The sequence below is a fragment of the Notechis scutatus genome, chromosome 2 (genome assembly GCF_049901735.1).
Source record: "Notechis scutatus isolate UNSWTSFEM ecotype Mainland chromosome 2, rNotScu1.2, whole genome shotgun sequence".
Lineage (NCBI taxonomy): Eukaryota > Metazoa > Chordata > Lepidosauria > Squamata > Elapidae > Notechis > Notechis scutatus.
Window position 1 is genome coordinate 63,261,586 of NC_142010.1, and position 27,112 is coordinate 63,288,697.

The 27,112-nt window shown below is 39.1% G+C and overlaps 2 protein-coding genes across 3 annotated transcripts in view; one reads left to right on the forward strand and one right to left on the reverse strand.

Moving 5' to 3' along the window:
- The window catches only part of WDR82 (WD repeat domain 82), a 22,440-nt gene extending 9,762 nt beyond the window's left edge, over positions 1-12,678 (reverse strand). Inside the window, exons 1-4 of the mRNA XM_026683560.2 lie at positions 12,253-12,678; positions 7,029-7,126; positions 735-801; positions 421-520 (exon numbers count right to left, since the gene is read on the reverse strand). Of these exons, the coding sequence (XP_026539345.1) occupies positions 421-520; positions 735-801; positions 7,029-7,126; positions 12,253-12,413 (426 nt within the window). The 5' untranslated portion in view covers positions 12,414-12,678. The remainder of the gene's footprint in view (positions 1-420; positions 521-734; positions 802-7,028; positions 7,127-12,252) is intronic.
- A 23-nt stretch (positions 12,679-12,701) lies between these two features.
- GLYCTK (glycerate kinase) overlaps positions 12,702-27,112 on the forward strand; it is a 28,924-nt gene continuing 14,513 nt past the window's right edge. Inside the window, exons 1-4 of one of the 2 annotated variants that reach the window (XM_087954925.1) lie at positions 12,735-12,773; positions 25,379-25,495; positions 25,609-26,022; positions 26,403-26,554. In XM_087954925.1, coding sequence (XP_087811051.1) covers positions 25,646-26,022; positions 26,403-26,554 — 529 coding nt within the window. In that variant the 5' untranslated portion in view covers positions 12,735-12,773; positions 25,379-25,495; positions 25,609-25,645. Of the gene's footprint in view, positions 12,774-25,378; positions 25,496-25,608; positions 26,023-26,402; positions 26,555-27,112 lie in introns of both variants that reach the window. The other variant, XM_026683546.2, reaches the window with a different exon arrangement.

The window sequence follows — 27,112 nt, forward strand, 5'->3', positions numbered from 1 at the left end:
TGAAAACAAATGCATCTTTGTGAGCTACACTAGTTAAATCTGATTGATTAAGGTAAATCTCCAAACTGTTAAGTAGTTAGAACCATATGTTTGTGTTCCCAATGTGAAAAAGAAGCCTTTTGATTTTGTGTTCATTTTCACTGTTGAAAAGTCAACTCCCATGTGATTAAGGTAAATCTCAGGTTGAGTTAACAAATGCAACTGCGTGTATTAACAGCGATCTATTTAAATAAAATGATACCATCTCTAACAGAAATGCAAAACAATCATTTCTGAAATACTGCTTTTTTTTTTTTTTTTGAAAAGGAAGTGATCTAGAAATGTACTGAAATGTTTGCACAGGAAATAAAATCTTTAATCTACAATCTATATAACACTTGAAATACTTTAACATGCTTCATGTAGACTTTAGAAGTTTACCTGACAATTTGGTGACCGGAGATCCCAAAGTCTGATGGTCTTATCAAGTGAGCCAGATATAAAGGTATCATCCACTGGAGACATAGATAAAGCAACAACTCTGAAATGAAGAGGGAAAAAAATAATACAGCCAAAGCAGTCTGCATCATATGCCATATGTAATATTTTATTCTTTGAAAAAAGATAAAAATGTAGGCAACATAAGTAAAAACAGAACAAAATATATTGTAGATTAGTTATAATGACTCTTATATGTTTAATTCTTCCTAGAGTCAAAGCAATATAAATTATAAGCTATACTTTACTCCTCTTACCTCTTGCTATGTCCTGGAAAGTATCTAATGTATTTATTGTCATGAAGAGAAAGATATCTGATAGTATCTGTATGGAAACATCAACAAGGCAAACATTATATAAAAGTACTCTCTAATGCAGCTTGCTTATTAGAGTAAGACTTTTGTTAATATTAGCCGACTATGTTTGCACATCTCACATTTTAATAATGGAATTAACTATGGTATCCAAGTTCACAAACATTCAGCTATGAACCACAGTTCACCCATGCATACAAAGATTTAGCGCTATTTAGGCATATGGTTTGGTATTTTATATGAACTAAACACATATAAAAATCACAGTGAAAACAAACCATAGCACAACAAAATATGTAAATCCAATCAGTTATTGTGGGTGTAAACAATAGTCACGAAGTGTAATCTTCTGCAAGAATCTGGCTCAAAAAGTTACATACAGTATTTCTATATCCACAGATATAGAACCAGAATTCAGTTAATTGCTATAAAAATTTGTATATGAAACACTGATTAAACCTTATATTTTAAAGCAGATAAACAATGTAAAAGCAACAAATTAGTAGCATAAACCATGAATATGAAATCAAGAATAATGTGTAATATTTTATTGCAGCATTTCTTAACTAATTTAAATGTAGATGATTGGTAAATACAGGATGAATGCATTGGAAAGTTGCTAAATTATAGGATTTTCTTAAAAAAAAACATTTATCTGTAGGTGATCAAGTCTCAAAATATATGTAAGTCAGCTGGTACAACAGATTAAGTATACTACAGGATAAGTCAATTTTTCTTTCTTCAAATATAAACTAAATGATACCAATTTATGTCTGCAAACTCATATTTCTTCAAGTTTTTCTATTTTGTGTAAACAATCTGCTCCAGGATTTTCCGATGAATCAGCAAGCATTTATTTCAAGGCATAGTTTTACAGATAAACGTGAATGAACAAGATTAGACCTAAAAGTTTGAAGAGCCGGCTCTCCACTAAACAAAAGAGCTACAAGGAAATCTGCAACATATACAAGCATTTGAGACAAACCGGTGCTTTCCAGAGAACAACTGTTACCTGGCACCAAACACCAAACATGGGCAGGAAATTTCTTCTTGTCGTAAAGCTCTGCCCCAGGCAAGGCAGTGGCCTGTACAGTTATCTCCTGTACCGGGTGGTATCATAGACCCTCAAACTGTACAAACTACTACCTCAGCCTGGAACCAGGCAATGTGCAGTAAGCAGAAGAAAAGCTAAAAAATCAAGAATTCTTCATAAAGGATGGTATGAATAGACTTGGTTCACATTAAAGGTATAATTCAGACACACTAATTTCTAACAGAAAAAAGAAAATTAATTTATCTGTGTCTTTGTATAGAATAGAATAGAATCGAACAGAACAGAACAAAACAGAATAGAATTCTTTATTGGCTAAGTGTGATTGGACACACAAGGAATTTGTTTCGGTGTAAATGCTCTCAGTGTTCATAAAAAGAAAAAGAAAAAAATACATTTGTCAAGAATCATAGGTATAACACTTAATAGTAGTCAAAGAGTACAAATAAGCAATCAAATCATACTAGGAAACATAATAATAAGTGATCAAATCAAATCAAACCAAACTAGTAAACAGTCAATTTTTTTAAAAAAAACATAAGGATACAAGCAACAAAGTTTTACATTCATGCAGTCTTCAGTGGGAGGAGATGGGTGAAAGGAAGGATGAGAAGATGAATAGTAATAGTAATGCAGACTTAGTAAATGGTTTGACAGTGTTGAGGGAATTATTTGTTTAGCAGAGTGATGGCGTTCCAGAAAAAACTATTCTTGTGTCTAGTTGTTCTGGTGTGCAATGCTCTATATGTATGCTTTCTCATAAGAAAAATGGCCAAGATATTTCCATTATTATGTATTAAATACAGTGATTAACATAACAACATAACATAACAACATAACATAACATACATAACGGTGCTCTTCTCAAATACTTTTTTTTAACATCAAGCATTTGGAAAGCAAAGAAAGAATTTGATCAGGATTACTCCACCTGTATCATCTTGCAGCATATAAAATTGATTCTCAGTGAATGAAGATGAATATATGTGTCCCGGGATAATATTGCAGGGTCCAACTTTGGTTGGTTGCCGGGACCAGAGTTTTAATCTTCTGAACTTGTGCTGGAGCCCATCTTCAATTAACTTCTCTCTAGCTAGAGAAAAGTTCTCTGAAGATGGGCTCCAGCACAAGTCCAAAAGCTCGGAAGACAAAACTTCTGGTCCCGGGACCGACTCAGATTGGATCTTGCTTCTCAGTTTCACAAATTTGTGATACAAGCAGGAAAGTAATAGTAACACAGAGTAAATAATATAGATTAAGCACAATAATAAGTTACATACAAAGATGCATTAAAATGCTCCATCCAACAGCCATTTGGCATCATCAATACACATTCACTGCTAATGTGATAATTAGAATGATACATCTTCTACAATGCCCTCTGGGACCGACTCGATCAGAAATTTCTCTGTCTTTAACGTGGTCTGGTTACTGGGCTAGAACTATATAAATCTATATTTTATTAAAGCTTTTAATTTTTAAAATATTAGATAATTTCCCCTTTTCTAGTTCCTGCATTTCTGACACAAGACAGGAATACACCAATTATGTCTAATTGTATGCATCACAATCCTGAGACAGGCTGGAGACATTGTTAAAGTTTTGTTCCAGTGCCTGGAAGCAGAGTAGGTCTGTATGAGAGAGAACAGACTTAAATAAATGCTAGCTAGTTGGAGCTACAATACTATTTATATTCTAGGACTCCAACTCTTTGTCTCTGGATGGAGTTGCATTGCCCCTGGAAGAGATCTATGACTTGAGAGTCCTCCTGGATTTGTTTTCTTTTGTTTAATCCGGAGATGGAATCCGCAGTCATGAGGATCTTTTCCAATCTTTGGCTGATGCAGCAGTTTTGACCTTACATGGCACAGGAAGACCTGATTACAATAGCCCATGAGCTCGTTACCACCCTTATTAGACTTGTCATGCCCCTGGTGGAGACTGACTCTGAGGGGGAGGAAGACCAGCCGACAGGGAATGGAAGTGTGGCTCCGGAGGTTGTGGAGGAGGCTGGGGTAGGGCAGAGGCCAGCTGAGCAGTCAGAGGAGGACCCAGGCCCACCCCCTATCCATCCTAGGGCACGCAGGGAGGAGGAGAGGATAAGGGAGAGATGTGGTCTCCTCGGGAGGAGAGGGCCTTGATCCTCTTCATGGGTTGCAGGTGTGACAACTGAATAAGAGTTTGGACCTGTGTACTGGCCAAAGCTGGAAACAAATTGTGTAAATATCTCTAGTTTATAGTTCCTCTCTGAGTTTGGCGTCCTTACCAGTATGTGTTATCTGTGGACATCCTCCAGCCCTTATCTTGCCTGGTTTGTGTTGCTTTTTTCCTTCTTCGTGTAACTGTGTGGGAGTTGTTTTGTCTTCCGTCAAGGATATTCGGAGCTTGGAAGCAAAGTGAAGGAATAAAAGGGGCTTCATCTGTTTTCTGTGACTCTGTTTGTTTTGTATCCCACCCTGGGTCATCACAAGACTGCTGCATTGTGTCCTACATAGGGCTGCCTTTGGAGACCATCTGGAAGCATCAACAGATGCAAAATAAAGTGTCTCAGGTATGAAGGAAATAAATAAGTTATTCTTTTATAATAGTGTATTAAGCTATGATGTTCCTGTTGTTGTGTATTAACCTCAGAGTATATTCAGTTAAATCGTATGTGATGACTTGCTACAATCTTCTTGGAAAACAGGAACATCCGCTCAAGGCAAGGCTACAAGTAAATAAGATAGGAACATCCGCCCAAGGTGAAGTTACAAGTAAACAAGATATCTGTTGTCTTGAAGAAATTGTCAAGTCGACCCCTTACCTTACCCCTTAGCTTATAGTACGACTTAGAGATAATGAGGGAACTGGGGAGGGCTTCTTAGATGTGGCAAGCATTGTGTAGAGCAGCGGTTGCCAACTGGTGGGCCGTGATAAAATTTTGGTGGGCCGCAGATAAATCTCACCGCCAGAGCACCCCCCACAAAGCAATTAATCCAGGCTGCACAGAAACACAAGGCTGCGCCTCCCACATGGCCTGCAGGAACCCTCCCCGCCCACTCATTCCTTACCCCGTAAACTTGCCTGCTAAATTGCTATTTTTTCTTTTTCCAACCATCATCTGTTCTGCTGTGCCGGGAGATTTAGATTAGCTAGGAAGCAGGAAATGGTTGGATTTCTTGCTTTCTAGCTAGTCTTTAGATCTTCGGCTCTGCTTTTAAGTACAGCTGAACCTCCATTAGGAGTGAAGGTTTGCTTGCAAGCAAATTCAGTGCAGACTCATGGCAAGCAAACTTGAGAGAGTGAGCTAGCCGATGGCAGATAGATCTCTGAATGAATCTGTGATTCTGTGAGCAACTCAATCTGCCTGCTTTGCCTGCTTTTGGGTAAAAGTTGCTCTTTTTTTATAAACAATTCAATATTTATATAAATATTTATAATATTTACATACAAGCCATGCCCAGCCAGTCACATGACCAAGCTACACCCACAAATTAGGCCATGCCCAAGGACCAGTTAGTGGTCCCTGGGATCTAAAATTATGAGTTTGGTGGTCCCTGAGGTCCAAAAGGTTGGCGACCCCTGGTGTAGAGGGTATAAAATGTATTGCTTGAATATTGGATTTTGCTCTCCTTGTACTCAATCCACTTGGGAAGACACTTGGAGGCTGCCTTTGCAAACACTTTTTGAAATAAACCTTTGAACTGTGAACCAGACTTGTCTCCGTATTGTGAGGATAAAATTATTCGTGACTTACATCTCACAGGTGCCTACCGGAGTGGACCACTTATACCTGTTTTTTTAGGTCTCTAACTGGTTTCCAATTAGCTTCCAGGTACAATTTAAAGTGCTACTTTTAATCTATAAAGCTATTTATCCCTTGACACCTAGTTACTTGCAGGACTGCATTTCCTCACTAGAGTTGGTCTCAGCACTTCCAATCATTTCAGAAGCAGCTGTTTGTCTCCTATTCAGGGTAAGTTAGGGGCAGAAACCCAGAAGCTTTGTTTTTCCATGATGGGACTGGCCCTCTGGAAAGACTTCTATATGGAGATTTTTCCATCTCCAACATTGTCCACTTTCTGAAAAAAAACAAACTGAAGTTTTTTTCCCCAAAGGATCTTTGCTTCCTGAAGTTATGAATTCGGCCAAGGTTCAATTAGCTTATGTTTATTTTATAACTCCCTGTATTTTGTAAGCCACTCAGTTTTATGATTGTAGCAAGATACAAATTTGTTCAATAACAACAATAACAATAATCCAACAAATATTTTATTAATTGAGGATAGCAATGAACCAAAAGTAAAAAACTGCTGTCTGTGAAAGAATTAGAAAAAGCAAAAGACCTGGAAAACTAGTTGTTACCAAAGAATCAGGAGGAAATGTACGAAAAGGAAGCCCTGAAAGAAAACACATGCCAACTAGATGTAAATTTTCAGAGACTTTCAAGTTAAAATGTACTTTGTGAGATTTCAGACTTTACAGGAACATGTAAAGGATTTTAGGCCTTAATGACATTTGTGTGTTGTCTATGGTTGCTAAGAAAGGCATACAAGGTCTCCAGAGTAAATAAAGAAATTGCTGAATTAGGCAAAAGGACTTGCAGAAACCCAAAGATTTTTGAGGGAAACTTTGAAAGGACAAAAGTAAGTGAAAAATTGCTGCTTAAATGGATAAGAGGGTCTACCGGGATTGATATGCTTAACAGGGTATTTTATTGATTTGATAAAGGACAATGATTTGCATTTTTACTGATATGCACTGTTCCAATAAAGTATATAATTTACTGTCATCTAATGATCCGGAGGAAGTGGGAAAGAGAAATAGCCTGTTTCTCTTGTTTGCAAGTTAAAGCAATAAAAGCCATTCCATTAAACGTACAATTTATTCCTTGACAAACACTTTGTTAATTCTTCAAAGAATAGAGAAAAGAATAGACAAACGTCCTTTTAACCAATATTAAATTGCTAGTGTATGCTTGCATTTCATTCTGATTTACTTCTGACTCAACGCTGATCAGGAAATTATCTTAAAGCAGTGCTTTAAAATTAGGATTTAAAATTAAGAAACATTACATTATCAATTAACAGCTTCATGAATAGACTATTAATTTCAGTCAAAATCAGTCTTCTCAAATCTTCAATACTTATTAAAGTGTTAAATATCCAATATGCATAGGCAACTATCAGGAAAAATGGCTCACTTACCATCTATTTTATTGGAACTGTAAACAACTGTGTTGGCAGCATGAGTGTATCTGATGAGATCAACTCCATACTTTTTACTATAAAGTGTTCTCTTGGGCCTGCCAAGGGGGAAAAAAGTAATAATTATAGAGAAATTCTGTTTTGCCATACAGGTAGTCCTTGACTTAATGACTGTAACTGAGCCCAAACTTTTCATTGCTAATCAAGGTAGTTGTTAAATGAGTTTTGCCCCATTTATGGGTTTTTTTTTGTCAGTGCAGTTTTAAAGTAATTAAATGAATCTGGCTTTTCCCCCCACTGACTTTGTTGTTGGAACCTAGCTGGGAAGGTTACAAATGGTGACCACAGGACAGCACAGCTTCATAAATACATGCCAGTTGCTAAGCGCCTGAATTTTGATCATGTGACAGTGGGGATGCCATAATAGTTATAAATGAGAAATATGGTTACTTTTTTCAGTGCTGTTGTAACTTCAAATAGTTGATCACTAAGCAAATGATTACCTGTAACAGCCTGTACACAATGTTAACTCATAAGATAGAATAACTATAAGCAGTGTGTGTGTGTGTGTGTGCGCGTGTGTGTTGACAACCTGAATTTTCATCATATTGTATTTCTACTGTGTGCAACTAAAATATGTTTATATTTAGTGATATTTAGTTTCCTCAGCAAGACTAGTTTTTGGTTAATATATATAAAAAAGAAAACAATTAAAACATTAGGTGACCAAGTCAAATTACACATTATCAAATATAGAAATATATGTGCATTCTCTAGTCACCTTGAACAAGACTTCAATTAATAGCAGGGTTGTAATTTTGCAAGATGACTATTAGCATTTTTTAAAATTTAAATTTAGTCCTTTCATGTCAAAATCTCTAAGTCTAGATATAATACCTTGCAAGGCATGGAGGTGCTACAGTCTGTGTTTTTTATGATTAGATTTCAGCAAATTAGCAGAAGAGCTGGAAGCACCCTTCTTTTTAACCCAAATATTTAGGGAATAAGCTCTCTGCTATAATCTAACTTGGAAAATGCTGGTCACTTTAATGATAACATTTAATGAAACTTTTAAATTTGAAATAAAATCCAGGACTAAGTGTATTTTATTTTTAAACATATTGATAGTACTATTATTGAATTATAACCTACCATATTTGCTGGCGTATAAGACGACTGGGCGTATAAGATGACCCCCCCACTTGGAGGCATGTTTTTCAGGGCAAAAAAGTCATCTTATACGCTGGCAAATACGGTAACTAATCATCCAATATTTACACAGTGTGTATGTTATTCTGTGTTGGGAGTGAAGGACATTTGAACTCTCTTAGATGGACTGTCTAAAGGAGCATGTCTCGGAGTAGGCAGGCGTTACTCCAGAACCCTGGCCCTTCCCCTCGGGCTTTCCCGCAACAGAGTCCTCTTGCAACGCGTCCGCTAGGTCAGCCAAATGATCCCGGCGGGGTCACCGGAAACGCCCTCCAGAAATCCCCGGGGCTGCAGCGGCAGGGCGGAGTGCCAGGGGCCGTGGGAGGAGCAGGAAGGCGGGCAGCCTTCACATGGCCCTGCCTGGGGCGACAGGAGCGACCCACGCTCTCGCTCCCCAGTCGCTGCAGCCTCGGGCGGAGCGAGGCGAGCGGGATTCGAACCTGATTCAGAAACGCGGGGAGGCTCTTGGCGGAAGTGACGTGGGGGATCCGGGAAGCCAGAGGCGCCTTCGCTGCGTCCCACAAGCATCCGAAAGCCGGCAGTGGATATACCGTATTTGCCGGCGTATAAGACGACCCCCCCCACTTGGAGGCATGTTTTTCAGGGCAAAAAAGTCATCTTATACACCAGCAAATACGGTATATTGCTCCCTAGACTGACACACAGAAAGAGCCCCTCTTTGAGAGAGATGAGCAGCTTAGAAATATGAAATATAAATAAATAAAACAGGACGCAATTTTAATAGTGACAGTGGAGAGGGATAACAGTATGGTTAACATTGATACTATATTTGCACAAGGTTTCAGTTCTATTTATATATTTATGAGGCATATGCCTGCTTGTCCTAACAACGATAATTGTGAGCAACTCACTCCAATAGCAATAAAAAGATAAAAGAAGCAATGAAAACCAGCACCCACAAAACAACTCCTGGCGCTCTAAGCAACGCTCCCTAATACATAAACAGTCAGAATCACTGGGTTTCAGCCTTACCCCATCCCAATGCTTGGGAGAAAAGCCAGTTCTTTAAAGCTTTTTGGAAGGTCAAAGTGTTAGGAACGGTGTGGATCTTAGTGCCTGGCAAGAAATATTTGTTCCTGTTACCAGAAAAGTAGCTGAAGTAAAGCTATTTTTCTTGGCTGAAAGGTGAAAAACATATCATTTTTCTGCAAGCTATCCAAAAACCCTATTTAAGAGTCTAAGCTGGTGCAGATAAAACAACCACATCCCACCACTCCCATTATTTTAGATTTTAAACCATCTAAGTTAATAAAAGGGTCATGAAATCTTGAAAGTTAACTAACAAAAGATTTCTGGATATTTTCCCCAATATTCAACTGCTCTCCTTTTTGCTTTATACATTAAACTACATTCAAACTAATTATCAATAACATTTGCTTGAGAGGATACTGTACCTATCTAAATAAGAATTTTTCAAGTTTGAAGATTTAACAAATTTGTTTATTCTTACTTAAGGAACTGAGAAGGTCAGCCTCATGCTCAAAAATTAAAGAATGCCTGGCAAGCGTGAAGGTCAAATACTTTGCTGACAAAGTTTTAGATTTGGGACAGTTTACAGCAAATGTAAACTGTATGTCTGATCATAAAAAGACAATATCTATCTCCAACTTCACTATCTACTTCATTAAAATCCACTAATATGAAACTGCATTTGCAATAATGATCCCCAAATCATTGAGTTCCCATCTATACAGAAAAATAAATACAGGACAATTCTTGAAGTAATTACAGCTACAATTTCATTTCTACTGGTTCACAGTAATGAAAGTACTTAAGTCACTTAGCAAATAAGTAATTGCCTGGTGTGATTACTAAATTAATTAAGGTCATAAAAGAGAATATTTGTAGCTCAGGGTTGAAATGAGTTCTTGGTGCTTTCTAAACTTGGCTGCTTTTTTGCAGACATTTACGTACCCAAATTAGGATAGCAAAAAGACTAGCAGAACACATCCATGAACACCTATCATTTGTCAAAAGACATGATGAGAACTCCATCATTTCACAACCTATGAACAGACTTAACCATAGTTTCAGCTGGGAAACTGACCATCCCAGACCAAGCCAAATCAAAAATGCTAGAGAATTCCTGGAAGGCTGGCTCCCTGATAAATCGGCCATCAACAGGCACATAGAAAGAAACAATATTTACATACCATTCAAAAGAGACAAGCCAAAAAGGAAACATAAAGACCAGAACACAACACCCAGTTGAGCACAGATTAATACCAAATTAACACCAGACCTGCAATCAAGAAGTAGATAATACCCCAATGAAAGAACTACCAAACAAGCTAACAATAAACAGCCTAACCAAAGAATCACCAAGACAACTTCCACTAACACTGATAGGGCAAGCCACTAGAACTGTGGTTGCGAACCTATAACACACGTGCCACAGGTGGCACGCAGAGCCTGTCTAGGGGCACATGCGTCATTGCCCCAGCTTGGCTCCACTGTGCATGTGCGCATGCCTCCCACCGGCCAGCTGGTCTTCAGGTCTCTGTCACGCATGCACGGGGTGGTGGGGCACATGCGTGGGGGTGGTGTGCATGCGCTTTGGACACTCAGTGGCGAAAAGGTTCATCATCACTACACTAGAATATAAACTGAGAGCAAACCCCATTCCTTACTAGCACTTACTACCCACTTTGGGTAATGAAATGTCTGCAAGAAAACAACCGAGTCCAGAGAGCACCAAGCACCTTTCATAGTTAAGCCCACTTCATATTTCACTATTAACCCTAAGTTAAATACATTTCTGAATAGTGTCTCAAACGATTCACACTAAACCTACAAATATTCTTGCAAACTATTATCTAAGTTCCCCACCAGAATAATACTGTCCAACACAGCCTATGTTTGATTATCAAATGTGTACATTGCACATTTTACAAAGACAAATACAAAATAAACAACACTTCTTGAAACGGTGAGAAATTTAAGAGTACAGTACTGACCTAGATTTGAGAGCTTTTGGAATACCGCCACAGAAGACTTATTGATATTTTACATCATTTTATCTGTTTACAAGTCTACATAATCGAAAGACTCAATAAAAGCCAGTACAAATTGAAAGGAGATAGTCAGCACCCCCATAACGACGATAGTTTGTGACAGGAGTTTTAAACAGAGGTGCTTTCCATATATTTAGGCAGGGAGTGCTGCAGGTCCCACCCCTGAGGGAGATACACCTGGTGGGACCTAGAAGAAGGGCCTTCTCTGTGGTGGCTCCATCTCTCTGGAACATCATTCCTCCAGATTAGAAATGGTCCCTCATTAATCCTATTCCCAAAGGCACTGAAGACCTGGTTTTGCCAGTGGGCCTGGGGAACCCAGAGAGGGCTGGAACCCATCAAATGGCTAGTGTGACCTGCTGTCTTTGGGGAAGGAGGGTGGAAGTTGGTTTTTGTTTTTGTTTTGTTTTCCCAAATTTTGTTCTATTGTACTTTACTAATTTATTTGATTCGTTTTGTTAGTTCTTATTGTTTTTATTTTTATTTTTTGTTTTAAATATGATTTTACATTGTGTAAGCCGCCTTGAGTCGCCATGGGCGAATAGGTGGCAATATAAATCAATCATGCAATCAAATAAATAAATAAATAAATATTTAGAAAATATACATTCTGGATTAGAATGACTGAAATCAGACTTTAGCGAAATAGGGACATGAACAGAGTTTTAAAAGCGTACATTTAATTTAGGCTTATCGCATATCTTTCTCCAGAGTGATATTAAAAAATTGTCCCTGGTTTCTTTTATTTTCAGACGTTCTCCCTGCAACGCAAAGCCTCAGAGATGCACCTGAGCATCTACCTTAAAAAAAGCAACGCCTCCCCCCCCTCCCCTTAAAAGGTCCGCTCTTGGTGGATTGGGCTTGGGATGAAAAGAAAAGCCGCTTCGATGCTTCCCCAATCCACAAAGGCCGCCTCGTGCAGGGCCTCTTTTCCCGCGAAGAGCTCCTCGCATCCTCCCCACCCCACCCCGGCCACTCACTTTCCCTCCTGGCAGTCGTAGAGCACGATGGAGTCGTCGTCGCTGCTGGAGATGACGGTCTCGCCATTAGGGCTGAAATCGAAGCAGTTGATCTTGTCCGAGTTCTCGCGGAACACTTTGGCCACGCGGAAGCTCCGCAGCACGTTGTCCGTCAGCTTCATGCCGCCGCCGCCGCCGCCGCGGGGAAAGGGAGCCGGCGGGGCCTGCGCTCCGGCTAAGGTGAGGGGAAAACGGAGTCGGGCAGGGCTAGCCTGCGGCGGGGACGGGGGAACGGGAGAAGAAGGCCGAGCCGGCGAAGGACCGAAGCGACTTTTGCCCTCGGGCGGATTCCACTCAGGCTGCGGGAAAGAGGCGGCGGCAATTCCGGCTCATTGTGTCCGCCATTTTGCGGCTTTGGGGCGGCGGGGAGAGGAGTGGCGGTGGGGGCACGCGTGGGATTGTGGGCCACCGGAGGAAATAGAAGCGACGAAAAGGAGCAGCAACGGAGAGGCTACCGGTCTGGTGCATGCTGGGATACGCGAGTAAGGCCCGAGGCCAGCGAGGAGTGTTTTAGCGCGGGTGGGGGGCGGGAGGGGGGGAAGGGAGAAGCTGAAAGCGCCCGCAACGGCCCTGAAGATGCCCTACTGCTGCTAGGCGGGGCTGTTGTGGGGATTGCAGCCCATCCCTACCTAAGGTTGGAAACCTTGTCCCTCTCTTCTCCTTTTGGAGAGATTCGGGTCTCTGTAGGGTGCCATGTCTCTCAAATTTGGCAATTGAAAGATGCTTGGATTTCAAAAACTGGCTGGGGGACTCTGGGTATTGAAGTCCACACATCTTGTTCAGTCGCTACTCCATGGACCACAGCACACCAGCCCCCCAGTCCTCCACTGTCTTCCCAAATTCATGTTTTCAGGGTTCCCAAATTCTTTCCAAATTCAGGGTTTTCCCAAATTCATGTTTGTTGAGTCAATGACACTTTCTGGCCACTTCATCTTCTGCTGTCCTCTTTTCCTTATGCCTTCAATCTTGCCCAACATCAGGGTCTTTTTCCAAATGAGTCCTCTCTTCTCATTTGTTGGCTGAAGCATTTGAGCCTCAACTTACCTATCTGTCCTTCCAAAGGACAGTCAGGGTTGGTTTCCTTTAGGATTGACTGATTTGACCTCCTTGAAATCCAAGCACCAGAATTCGAAAGCATCAGTTCTTTTGGCTCTCAGCTTTCCTTATAGTCCAACTCTAAAAGCCATACATTACATCTAGGAAAACCATAGTTTTGACTCTGTGGACATTTATTGGCGAGGTGATATTTCTGCTTTTTATTGTGCTGTCTAGGTTTGCCATAGGTTTCCTCCCAAAGAGCAAGCGTGTTTTCATTTCATGGCTGCAGTCGCCATCTGCAGAGATCTTGGAGGCCAAGAAAATAAAACCTGTCACTGTTTCCATTTCTTCCCCTTCTATTTGGTGGGAAGTTTAGTTTTTTAAGGTTGAGTTTCAAGTCAACTTTTCCACTCCTCTTTTACCCTCATCAAGAAATTTGAGAAGAACTAGAAGAAGAAAAGGCATGCCTTTCAAAGTACTATATGGGCAGAAGAGTTTGACTGCTTTTGTACATTGAACATTGATACTAGCCTTCTGTGTAGGATTGGGCAGTACAATAAAATCAAGTTATCAAATATTTATGACTGCCCGTCTCATGGAAAATTACTCTGGCAGTGTACAACAGTCTAGTAAAGTAACTATAAAATAGTTATGTAAAATCACGATGCAGTTGTTAAAAACATTAACAACTATAGAAGTTTTGTATATCATGCAAAAAAGTTGCCTGAAAACAAAAACTTAAATCCCCAGTGTTAACACTCTGGTTAGTGAATGGAAGGTCATGTAATAGTAATGAGTAAATATCAATCACAGTTAAGCAAAGTCTAGAACAATTTTCTAAGGGTCAAGTAAACAGTAGCTCTTACCGTCTAGAGCAGGGGTCTCCAATCCCAGTCCTTGGACTGGCACTGGGCTGCAGCATGCCAGAAACTGGTCTGTGCAAACAAGCAAAACCCCATCCGAGGGTTGCAGGCAGCACACAAAATCATGCCCCCTCCTGTCAGTGGAAAAACCTCTCTCCATGGAACCAGTCCCTGGTGCCCAAAAGGTTGGGAGCTGCTGGTCTAGAGTAAGAAGAATGGGAATGCCTCAGTTGAATCTCCTGAGACCCATCTTTCATAGGCAGTGAAAATCTTGAGTTATCTAAAGTTCTGTGGTTCTACTTTCTAAGCTTCCTTGGATGATCCACAGATTCTAGTATTAGAAGAGGAAATGTAGCATCTGATTATATTTTATTTATTTATGAAACATACCCCATAATAGTCAAATGACTCGGGCATGCATCATGTTACACATTGTCATGGAATTCCTCATGTTCATGTTTTTTTCCTAAATTAAAATACTTCAAATTATATTACCTATCTCCTAAAGGAGGGGGTTGAGACTACTACTAGTTTTCACTACACCGGGCTATGCCTTTCCAGTTCTGAAGTGTACTTTGTAAGAAATAGTAAAACATTCATTGTTATGCACTGAGATAAGTTCAAATACATTTTTTCATTTGCTGTTGGTAAATTATCTGGTCAGTCCGTCTGCTCTGATGTGTCACTTGTCTTTTGGAGGACCTAATTTGTAGCTTGGGACCATTTCTAGATCTAGTCTCAACCTGGCATGGTTCCATAAATTAATTGTTCTCTTTCCAAGTAATAAAACGCTTATCTTCCACTCACAAGTCCAGTTGCTACAGCTGTAAGAACAGTGGGTACTAGCTTTCACAGTAATTAAGCAAATACTGTATTGCTGGAAAGCGGAATATAATTGCAGTAGCCTTTTTTGACTGTGACCCCACCACAATGCCATTCAGTGGCAAACTAACAGTTTTCTTTTAGAGGTAGCTAATACAGGTAGTCCTTGACTTAACGACCACAATTAAGCCCCAAATTTCTGTTGCTAAGCGAGATAGTTATTAAGTGAGTTTTTCCCATTTTGCTACATTTCTGGTCTCAGTTGCTAAGTGAATTTACAGTTAAGTTAGCAACATGGTTGTAAAGTGAATCTGGCTTCCCCATTGTCTTTGCTTGTCAGAAGTTCGCAAAAGGTGATCACACGACCCTGGGATACTGCAGCCATCATAAATATGAGTCAGTTGCCAAGCATCCAAATTTTTATCATGTGATCATGAGGACACTGCAATGACCGTAAGTATAAAAAACAGTCATAAGTCACCTTTTTCAGTGCCATTGTAACTTTGAATGGTCACCAAATAAACTGTTGTAAGTCAAGGACTGCTTGTAATTTGTGATAATTTAACCTTCACAGATTTCTTTTTTTTTTACTCTTTGAAAGGCTTCTAAGCTAGAATAAGTCCCAGTGTTGTATTTTCGACTGGCGTATTGCCCTCTTCTTTCCACTGTCTTGCCTGCCTTCGTTTATCTGCCATAAATCTCCATAATAGGGATGCTGATAATGAAATTTTGGAGTTAAAGACCTCATTACTTGAAGTAGATCAGACTTGGAAAGGCTTGTGTATAACAAGGAGGGAGAGAGTAAAAATGTTTAGTGACTGACAACACTTTTGAATGGGCCAAGACCTGCAGTGTGGTGAAGCTTTTTCTTTTTCTTTTCTCTGTCTTTGTGCAGAAGTGGTGGTATTTTTTTTTATATGTGCTTATTTGGTGCCTACAGCAGTCGGCAGCACTTTGTCAGTCTTGCTTGATCTCAGAAAAGAAAATATTTGGCCTGAATTACTGCTTAGATGGCAGACCACTTGAGAATACTAGGGCTGTAGGCTAGTAGACTGAGAAGTAAAAAAGAAATCCCAGGCAAGTGGCAAATCACTTCTGTTATTGCTGCCACAGATTTTGTTCATGTAGCCAGCAAGAGTCAAGCATGACTTAAATCATGCTTTTTCTAAGGTTTATATGACAATTATATTTTACAAAATAATAGGAAACTGCCATGAGTTTTCAGGGAGTGGGAGGGCATTTTGGGAACCAGAATAATGTTGGCATAAATTTATTTGTTTAATTTCTACATTGCCCATCTCCCTAAAAGCTGACTCTAAATTCTAAATTGATAGAAAAAATGTTTAATGCTTTTTCCCGGCACCATTCCAGTTCTTTGTGGCGTTTCTCTCCCTCTAAGCTCTTTTCCCTTAACCTGTCTTTATTAAGAAGCTCCAAAATGGATGGGAAAATTACTTGAAAATGTAATCAAATAAGGCGCAGCTAGGAAAACATTACCTATCTTCACCACATTAACTGATACGTTGGAAAGGTTACAGACAAGTGAACAAACCCAGGAAAGGTCTCGGTGCTTCCATTTTTTAACTTAAACTCATTTTTTCCCTTATGTGCCATTTGCAAAATCTCCTTTTTATGACCTGTGGTACCCCATACCTTATTCTGACAGCTGGAACATTGTAAGGATTTTTTTAGAGTAATGGTAAGTTAACAGAATAACAGTTCCTGAAGAGTAATTTTGTTTAATATATTGATGTAAACTTCAGTGGCTGGCATCAATGAACTTCTGAGCTGAATTGCTGTAGCCCAGATTTCTTTTGTCTGACCTTTTGCCAGCATCTGGTGTTTTCAGGCTGGCATCTTCAGAGAGAGTGACCTGCTTTATGGTATACCTTTTGGCAACTCACAAGCAACTGAACTAGGCTGACTGGGCTCTTGTGTGTTTTTTTCAATCTGGCAAGCTGATCTCTGATTGGTCTGTGTCACAGGAGTCCAAGAAAATTAGTTGCTAAACTGTATTGTATTTGACAGTTTTCTCTTTGAATATTTAATCCAACCTTTTTAAAATGGGTGACTTCCACAGATGTTGGGCTGTACATTCCATGTTGAGATATTGTTCTAACGATACTTTATGCATTCCTGTTCATTAATCCAGATATGCCGGCATATGCTCTTTTTCTGAGAGAATTACATCACAGTGTTTGAAAACATGTAACCACTAAGCAATTCATGTATTGACTGAAAAAAAAAAATCGAACTGGTAAATTCTAAAATTGTCGTGATCTTGATCTTAGTTGTAAACACTGGAATAATGGGTTGTCACAAATTCCAATAACAAATTAATCAGGTTTCAGTTGTGTTAGGTCACACACCTCTATGCATTTGTCCTAAATTATTTATCAGTGAAGCCAAATTAAGATTTGAAGTTTAGAATCCCTGAGCAAAAAAATGTAGTCAGAAGTCCGCACAATGCACCTCAGTTTTTGACTTATATTAGAATAGCTAACTAGGGAACTACAGTGATTTTTAGGAATGTATAATATTATTTTGTTAATAAGGAAAAAAACCCAACACAATTAAATGCTGTTTAGTGGAACTGTATTTCTTTAGATTCAGATTATTAATAAACAAATTGTCAATGGGAGCTGAGGAATCTGTGTGCTTAATCATGGTTTGCCCCAAAATGGAAACAGTTGATGTCTGAGTTAGTGCAAGGACAATGAGGAATATTTGGGTGCCTTCATTAGCTCGAGGTTCACTAGTTGAGGGCTATAGGCCAACAGAAGATGAAGGGGAGAGCTCCACTGTTGACATGAAGTCTTCTATGCACTTGCATGGATATCCCCTTCTCTATTTGTAAACCCACAGTTTAGGCACACAATTGCACTACCAGTGTGTATACCCTTACCCTCCCAAAGCCAGAGCAATTCCTCTCCATAGAGGGAAGGGTTGCTGCTTCTTCAGGAAGCATCATTTCAAAGTAGTAGTTCCCAGGCTTTCTCCTCTTCCTTTCCATTTTTTCTCTCGACCGCCTGATGAGTACCGGGAACTGCCTGTAATGAAGTTGTATGCCAGAAGGTGATGATTTCCAACAGGACAAACTATGAGGGGTCTTGTTTCCCTACCCAAACTAGGTAACATCAGGACTAACTATTATCCAGTTACTTGCTCTCCCATCGAGTGCCTCCCTCTAAACTGAGGAGAAATTGTGGACTTGTAGGAACAGGAGCTTTGAGATTGGCTGTCCTGACCTATATGATCCCCTCTGGTTTTAGGACATAGATGGGGCTCAGGGTCAGATCCAGGATTTGCAGCAGGGGGGATCACTTCGCTCAAGATGACTGTCCACCTGTGTAGCAGAATGTGATGGGAAGAACAATGAACAATGAAGAAGTCCAGCTTCAGTACCTGAGTTGAGGGTCATACAAGGCCACAGTGGGTTGTTGTGAAAATATATTAGGGAGCAACTGATGAGGGATATACATAACAATAGGTGCTCAGTTTTTTGTTTTCTAATTGCAAAGTCACAGATGACTGCCCAAAGGGATATAAAATGTCTAAAAGAATGTAACATTTCCTAAGTTGCTAGAGTGTGTTGTCAAAAGATTTACTTTTGGCTCTTCCCATTGCTATTTGATAATACCCACAACTGCCTGATTTCAGATAGTTATTCTCTCTCTTCTCCCCCACCCCAACCCCTGGCTTAATCACCTTTCTTTGTAGAGGTTGGTGTTAAATGATGTCATTATTCAGTGATTTTGTACACCACCTTGATCGCGGGTGTCAAACTCGATCGCATCATGTTACATATTGTGATGTATCACAACGTTTTTTTGCCTTTGTGGAGCTGGAGTGGGTGTGGCCTGTATGTGATGCATCCTGCCCATGGGCCGCCAGTTTGACATCTCTGACCTTGATTAATTCATTTTTTTTATTTCTACTTTTAATCTTATATCTATTTCAAGTATAGTATATGTTATTGTTTATTCTCTGATTCAGTTATTTATTTTAGAATGCCTTCTGTATACCATTCTGTGGAATTAAAAGTTACTTCCATTTCTATGTATTGAAACTAAGCAGGAGTCGTGAGGAGCATGTTGGGATTATTTATTCAAATTAATATGTAGATTAGGACCAGTTTTCATTAATGACAGCTTATGAAGTTTTCATTTAAAAGAGATTAATCTAAGTTCTTCACAGTCCCAGAGCTGTGCTGCCATAGAAGATGCAATTCTCAGCTGATCTGCCAAGATTAATGATGGCTTCTTCACTTTCTGAGCAGCTGCTACGATCAAGTGAAAAAAGAAGAAGGAGAAGAAATTTCATTTTGATCTGGCTAGCCATAACTCTTGCGTCACAGTCCTAATTTCAGTGCAGAGAATAAATTATTCCCCTTTTAGACTCTTCTGTTGTTCAGAAGTGAAAGACGGCAGGGAAGCTGTTGTGGCTGTGAGATGTGAGGGCCATCCCTGATACGCTTGTGACCTTGCATGCCAGTGGGAATGAAAGCATCAGGCTCTTGGCCAAAATGGGGCAGATTAAAGTAGACAAAACAACTCAAGAACACAGAGAAAACTTTGAAGTGCAGTGGAGGATTTATTTTCTTTAGTACATATATAGCCGGATGCCATTTGATTATTGTACTATCTCTAGCACTTGATCAGTAATACCGTAGCAGAAAAGAGTAGAAAAGGAGATTTATTACCCCAGATTAGCCACATTTACGAGAAGACATTATATAGAAATTAAATAATTTTAGGATTTTATTTCATTTTTCGTCCTTAATACAGGTAGTTCTCTACTTACAACAGTTCATTTAGTGACCAAAGTTACAACTGAAAAAAGTGACTTGTGACCACTTTTCACACTTACAGCCTTTGTAATAGCCCAATGGTCATGTGAACAAAATTTAGATGCTTGGCAACTGACTCATACTTACGACCATTGCTGCCTCCTAAGGTCATGTGATCATCTTTTGCAACCTTCTGGCAAGCAAAGTCAATGGGGAAGTCAGATTCACTTAACAACCTGGTTACTAACTTATCAACTGCAGTGATTCACTTAACAACTGTGGAAGGGAAGGTTGTGAACTCAATGTGTCACTTAACAACAGAAATGCTGGGCTCAATTGTGGTTGTACGTTGAGGACTACCTGTACTTTGTAAGTCAAGAAACAATGCAAGAAAACAGCACAGAACAATGTATCTCAAAATTTCACCATACTTATATCAATAAATTTAAAAGAAAAAAAATATTTTTAGCATCAGATTTTTTCAGATCTAATAAAAATGTTATTCATCCACCTGAGAAGTCACTGTCATCAGTAGTTTCTTCTTCATAAGAGCAATTTACCATATCTTTTACACATCAATTGTTCAATAATAGGTTATCTAAAAATATCTGCTTCATGAAATTGGTAGATGATCCTTGTTTAAATCTAACATTTGGCAAGGTTCACATGCTCTGCAGACTAAAATGGCTTGTTTCACACAACTTGCTAAATCAAACTGAACAAACTCAAAACCAGATTACCCACAGTATATAAAATCTAGTCCTAAAATGGGACTTCTGATGAAGATTTATGGCAAATTAGACATCCCCGAAGGACCAGGAACAGTATTGAACAGAGATGTGAATTCTGGCCAGTGAAGTCTCTCTAGAAAAAGGAGAAATTATGAGATTTGCTTACCTATATTCTGGGTAGCTGCTCTTTGTGAGAAGACTGCAGGAATGGAGATTTTGGTGCTCAGTTTATGAGTTGAACGGCTGGGTTCGAAGGATTTCAATCAAGCTCACTGCTGTAATACAGCCTATATAAACATAAGGTTGCTGAGAGTCATTTCTTAATCACTTTCGGAAATTGCTTCTTATTTACTTCTCAGGTATTACTAACCTTTGCAATAGAGTGATATGGAAAAAGATGCTATACTGGATATACAAATGAAACCAGCTGGTGTCTTAATAATTAAAAGGGACATACAAATAAATCAAAAGAGTGGCCTGGATAATTTTCCTATATTGGATTTAGGAAATCAATTTCTTAACATTTAAAAGATTTTGTAAGACAGGACAATGAAAAAAAGGAAACAAATCAAGTTTTAGGACAGTATTTGAAGAGATTAAAAATAGTTAAAACAAAAAGGAAGGAATATAAACTTGGTTTCTTTGATCAAGGTTAAAAGAGATAGTTATCTCTGGTAACTTGCTGACTAGAATTGAATGCCAAGTTTTTGTTTATAGATAAGAGATGAGATATGGGGAAAATATATCATTTGTTGTATTTTAAGAGAAGTTATGAAAATTGTTTATACTTATGAAGGGAGAAATCATTGTTTTATATATTTTCATTTTCTTTATTATATTGTTACTCTTTTTTCTTTTTTCTGTACTTTTTTTTTTTTTAGTTTACATTAGTTTTTGTCTTTTTAATTGTAATTGTTATGCAGGGAATCAGGTGTGGCTTGGCGTGAACAAAGAGGTAGAATCCAAATTCTCTTTCTATCACATGTTTTTTTCAGGCCTGGACAAAGGTGGGTCCCCCCCATAATGCTTAATGAATCTCAAATACAAGTATATATAGATTTCTTATTTTTATTTGGTTACATAAGCAGGAAACATCACAGAGTAGATAAGGCAAGAAGTTTATTTTTTTATTTTTTATTTATTTATTTTGATTTGTCAATCGCTTACAAGATAATAGGTATAAGTATATACATAGTTATGAATACATGAAGTGGGTACATATAAGAAAAATAAAAAGAAACAATAGGACAGGGACGGTAGGCACGTTGGTGCATTTATGCACGCCCACTACAGACCTCTTAGGAAAGGGGTGAGGTCAATAGTAGACAGTCTAAGGTTAAAGTTTTTGGGGTTTGGGGAAGAAACCAAGTCAGGTAGAGTATTCCAGACATTGACCACTCTGTTGCTGAAGTCGTATTTCCTGCAATCAAGTTTGGTGCAGTTAACCTTGAGTTTGTATCTGTTGTGTGCTCTTGTGTTGTTATGGTTGAAGCTGAAGTATTCATTGACAGGTAAGTCATTGCAATGTATGATTTTATATGCCATACTTAGATCAGACCGAAGACGGCGTAATTCAAGGTTTTCTAGGTCTAGAATTTCAAGTCTGGTGGTATAAGGTATTCTACAACGAGTAGAGGAGTGGAGAACTCTTCTTGTGAAATATTTCTGGACTTTCTCAACTGTGCTAATATCAGATACGTAATGTGGGTTCCAGACTGATGAGCTGTATTCAAGTATTGGTCTAGCAAATGTTTTGTATGCTCTAGTTAGTAGTGTGATATTACCAGAGAAAAAGCTACGTAGGATTAGGTTAACAACTCTTAATGCCTTTTTGGCTATGTAGTTACAGTGGGCTCTAGCACTTAGATCATTAGAGATGAGTATTCCAAGGTCCTTTACAGAGCTTGGATCATCAACAAGGTCTTGACTATTCAGCTTGTATTTTATTTTCTGTTTTTTTTTTTTTTTTTTGCCAATATGTTGGACAGAGCATTTATTTGTTGAGATCAGCTTTACATCATCAGTGAAGAGAACACAGTTGCTCTTAATGTGATCACAGAGGTCATTTATGTAGAGTATGAAGAGAGTTGGTCCTAGAACACTGCCTTGGGGGACACTACTATTGACAGATACAGAATTTGACAGGACACTCCCAATTTTGACCATTTGTTGTCTGTTTGACAGGAATGCTTCTATCCAGTTATGCAGTTGTCCAGAGATACCATAAGATTTTAGTTTTAGGAGTAGTTTATCATGTACCACTGAATCAAAGGCTTTACAGAAGTCTATGTAGATTGCGTCTATTGTTTTGCCCTGATCGAGTTGTGTAGTCCATATGTAAGAGTTGCAGATTATAGGATAGTTTTTTTCTGAAACCAAATTGTTTATTAGAGAGTAGGTTGTTTGTCTCTAAGTGGGGGATGATGGATTGGTTAATAATTGATTCAATGACTTTACAGGTGATGCAGCATAAGGAGATTGGTTTATAATTTTCAACTAGGCTGGGGTCTCCCTTTTTGAAGATGGGGATGACCGTGGCTTGTGACCATAGGTTAGGCAAGGAGCTGGTCCTGAAAGATTTTTCAAAGATTATGCTTAGAGGTTCTGCTATGGCAGTGGATAGCTTTTTTAAGAAGTAGGCACATATTCTGTCCGGTCCAATAGATAGAGATGGTTTTAGATTGCGTAGTGCTTTTTCAACATTGTCTTCTGTAAAATCAATATGTATTAGATCATTGTAGTTTTCTGTGGTTTGGCTAGGAAATACTGGGCATGATCCATTGCTGTTTACAAATACTGAGCCAAAGAATGTGTTAAAGAGGTTGGCTTTAATGGTGTCGTCATTGCAGTCTTTACCATTAGGTCCTATCAGGGGTGGGATGGACCTTGAGTTTTTTAGTTTGTTATTTACAAAATTGTAATAAGCGCGGGTGGAATTGGTGCGTATAAGGTTTTCCTCTTGTTTAATGTGATAATTGGTGCATTCAGTCTTTATCTGGTGGCATAAATTTTTGTATCACACATCCTGACTCACTCATCCTCAAGCTCTGTGGTTTCTTTCACAAGGTTTGCATGGTGCTTTCACAAGGTCTTCATGAACCTGGAAGCCTGCTGAGGTCATCCTTTTATTTCTGTCATTTCAACAAGAATCTACATCATCAAACCAATTCACAAATCAGTTATCAGAATTCTGATTAACATAATGTTTAATAAAATTGTTATATAAAGCAGGAAATCTAATCCAAAGATCAGAAGTCTATAAAATTTCAATTGAACGGTCTCCTCTGGCAGTAAAAAAAATTAATCACAGCACATTGCTTAATGTGAGAATAGAATAATAGAATAGTCAATTAATAGAGTAACAGTTGGAAAGGACCTTGGAAGTCAACTAGTCCAACCCCGTGCTCAAACAGGAAAGTCTATACTGTTTTAGACAAATGGATGTCCAATTTCTTCTTGAAAGCCTCTTGTGATGGAGCACTCAACTTCTGAAGGCAAGTCATTCTACTGGTTCATTGTTCTCACTGTTAGAAAATTTCTAGTTTGTTCTAGCTTGCTTCTCTCCTTGATTAGTTTCCATCCATTGGCTTATGCCTTGCCTTCTGATGCTTTGGAAAATAGTTTGCCCCCCTCATCTTTGTGGTAGCCCCTCAAATACTGGAACACTGTTATCATATCTGCCCTAGCCCTTCATTTTACTAGACTAGACAGAGTTCTTGCAACTGTTCTTCATATGTTTTAGCCTTATCATCTTAGTTGCTCTTCTGTGCACTCTTTTCAGAGTCTCAGTATGCATTGATGAGTACTCATCGCAAGCTTACATTTCACAAATAACAGAAACACAATATCTTCTCAAAGCAACTTGCTACCAACTGAAGTGAAAGAACAGATGTTAAAGAATATGTCAGAGCTCAGTTTTGCCATTTGTTGGCATCTTTGAACATACATTAACTGAGCCAATGAGATGGATCCAAACACCACAGAATTCAGGATGTCTTAAACTCAAAACTCATTTGAAGGACAGTTTAGAAATTTGGATTCCATATGCTACAAGACTTGAATGCAAAGTAAATCTCCAATGTTCTAAGATGTCAACAGAATGGCAGAACTGATGAGCTGGAGGCAGAATTCTCCCAGAGACCAGTTGGGATCGGTGTGTTGGGGCCTACCCCAAACACTACTTCTGAGAGTCAGTGATCAGATACTGAATCATGAGGCTGAATTTCTTTCTTGATCATTAGGTTGATTCTTAAGAGATTTTTCTTTCATGTATAGTATGCAAGGAAAAATTAATATATTCATTGTTTAACCACCATCAATATCTCTCACTCTTGGGTTAAGACCTTTCCCACTATCTGATGCTCTTATTGACACCATTGCATGACTCCATAGAAAATCCTTACTAGTGAGATAATTCACGGATGGAGAAAATAAATTCATTCTCTTATTTATGAATAGTTCACCTTCCCTTTGTTAAAATAAATAACTCACACACAATACACCCCTGTGAGGTGAGTTAGGCTGAGTGAAAGTGACTGCCCAAAGTTACCCAGCTGGCTTTCATGGACAAGACAGGACTAGAACTCTCCTTCTCCTGGTTTCTAGGCAGGAGTTTTCTCTCCTTCTCTCTCTGCCTCCCCCGGTAATTATTTGAAGCTTCTTATTTTGTTGCCCTAGCTTCACAAAATATCCATGTTGGAAGTTTGATTGTTTTGTAATCAGTAATTTAGTTTGTATTCTACATTTTGGGGGAAGGAGGAGAAGACAATATATGTGGTATATGTTTCTTTTTCAAGATTATATTGCTTAACTCACTCTAGTTTTTTCCATTCCCTAAATGCCAGATAGATTGTTTTTAAGAAATTCTTGCTGGCAAATCATTAACTTTCCCATTTGATCTATCAAATTGGGTATAGAAAAAGACCTCTGGACCTTTCCCAGGAGAAGAAAAGCACAGGAAGGTGAGGAAAATGAGAAAGCTCATGGCAAGCAAAGCGTCTATAAAGCATATATTCTGGGAGTGAAAAGCAACTTGCCAGATATCCTTCATCACTAACTTACCCATTTTTTTCAGGATATTAATCATCACTTATTCCTGGTGGATTCGGGGCATGGTTTCTGTCTTCAAAAGCTTGCCAATCACTGGCAAAACCTGTTGGCGGCCCAGTTTTAGTTTCACCAGTGAGATATCTTCTCTCAAAATGACTCTCAAGGACCATGGGCTACATTTTTTCCGCAGTGCTGTGGATGCAGTCCTGCCGGGGCCGATACTGAAAAGGGCCTTGGTGCTAGAACCAGGTGGACGCCCCAGACTTTTGCTACATGGCCGTCCTTTTGAACTGAAGAGAAATCTATACCTGGTTGGCTTTGGAAAGGCTGTTCTGGGCATGGCAGCAGTGGCTGAGGACATCCTCGGAGGCTACCTCACTCAGGGAATAATCAGTGTTCCTCGAGGCATCCAAGAAACTCTGCGACATGCAGGAATGAGGTAAGGAAGAAGGCCATATTTTATGGAGATAAAAATCTGACATGGAAGCTAGCTCCAAGAATCTTGTCTTGAGTCCTTCATGATTTGGTTAACTTAAATCTCAGTTGTGACATGCTTTACCTACTTCAAATACCTAGCTACTTGAACAGATTTATGGAGATAACTTCCTATTTTTATTTAACCCGTGGGAAAAACAGAAGACAATGTGATGTTTTGAGTTGCTCCTTAGAATTTTAGGTGATCAATATTCTTTTGTTTTCCTTTCATTATCACCTTAATTATCCTGACTGGCCATCTGTTTAAAAAGTTTTAAATATCATGGGTTTCAGCAGTATAAAGCTCAGCTAATAAGTGACTCTTTTGCGGGGGAAATGTTGCAGGGAAATGTTGCTGAAGCCGCACAGCCGAATCCAAGTCCTGGAAGGAGCAAGGGACAACCTTCCTGATCAAGAAGCTTTGGAGGCAGCCAGGGCCATATTGGAATTAGCCAAGAGTCTCACAGCAGATGACCTTCTCCTGGTACTAATTTCAGGTAATGCTTGAGAGCCCCAAAGGACAGAGAGGCTTTTGTCACCTCCAGATGCTTTCAAAATTCTTCTTTACCATTTTCTAACCTTGTTATATTTTTGCATGTTCTGCAAGCAAACTAGGTTGCGTTTTCCACTATTAAAAAGAAGAAAAGCAGATGGCATGGGGAGGTGACTCAGGGTGGCTTTCAGTATGACTTTGCCCTGGGTGATGCTGACTGGCCTTTGAAGCACCCTTATGCTTTTTTGTGCCAGCTTGCTTTGGAAATCCTATCTTTGCTGGCCTTGGTAGTCTTCTCCATCACTTTCCCTTAGCTTTTGCTGCTGTTCTGCCATGGAGAAGGTGGGATCTTCTGCAATGGAAGGAAATGGGGTACTAATAGTTTTGCATAAATGTTTTTTCAGTAGCTTGCTGAAATAAATGTGGCCATTTCAAATTAATCAGTTCTCCATAGTTTCTGTGATTCACACAGATGGGTTGTATGCAGGGGTGGGATTCTACCAGTTCACACCTATTCACTAGAACCGATTGTTAACATTCTAAGGAGTTTGGAGAACTGGTT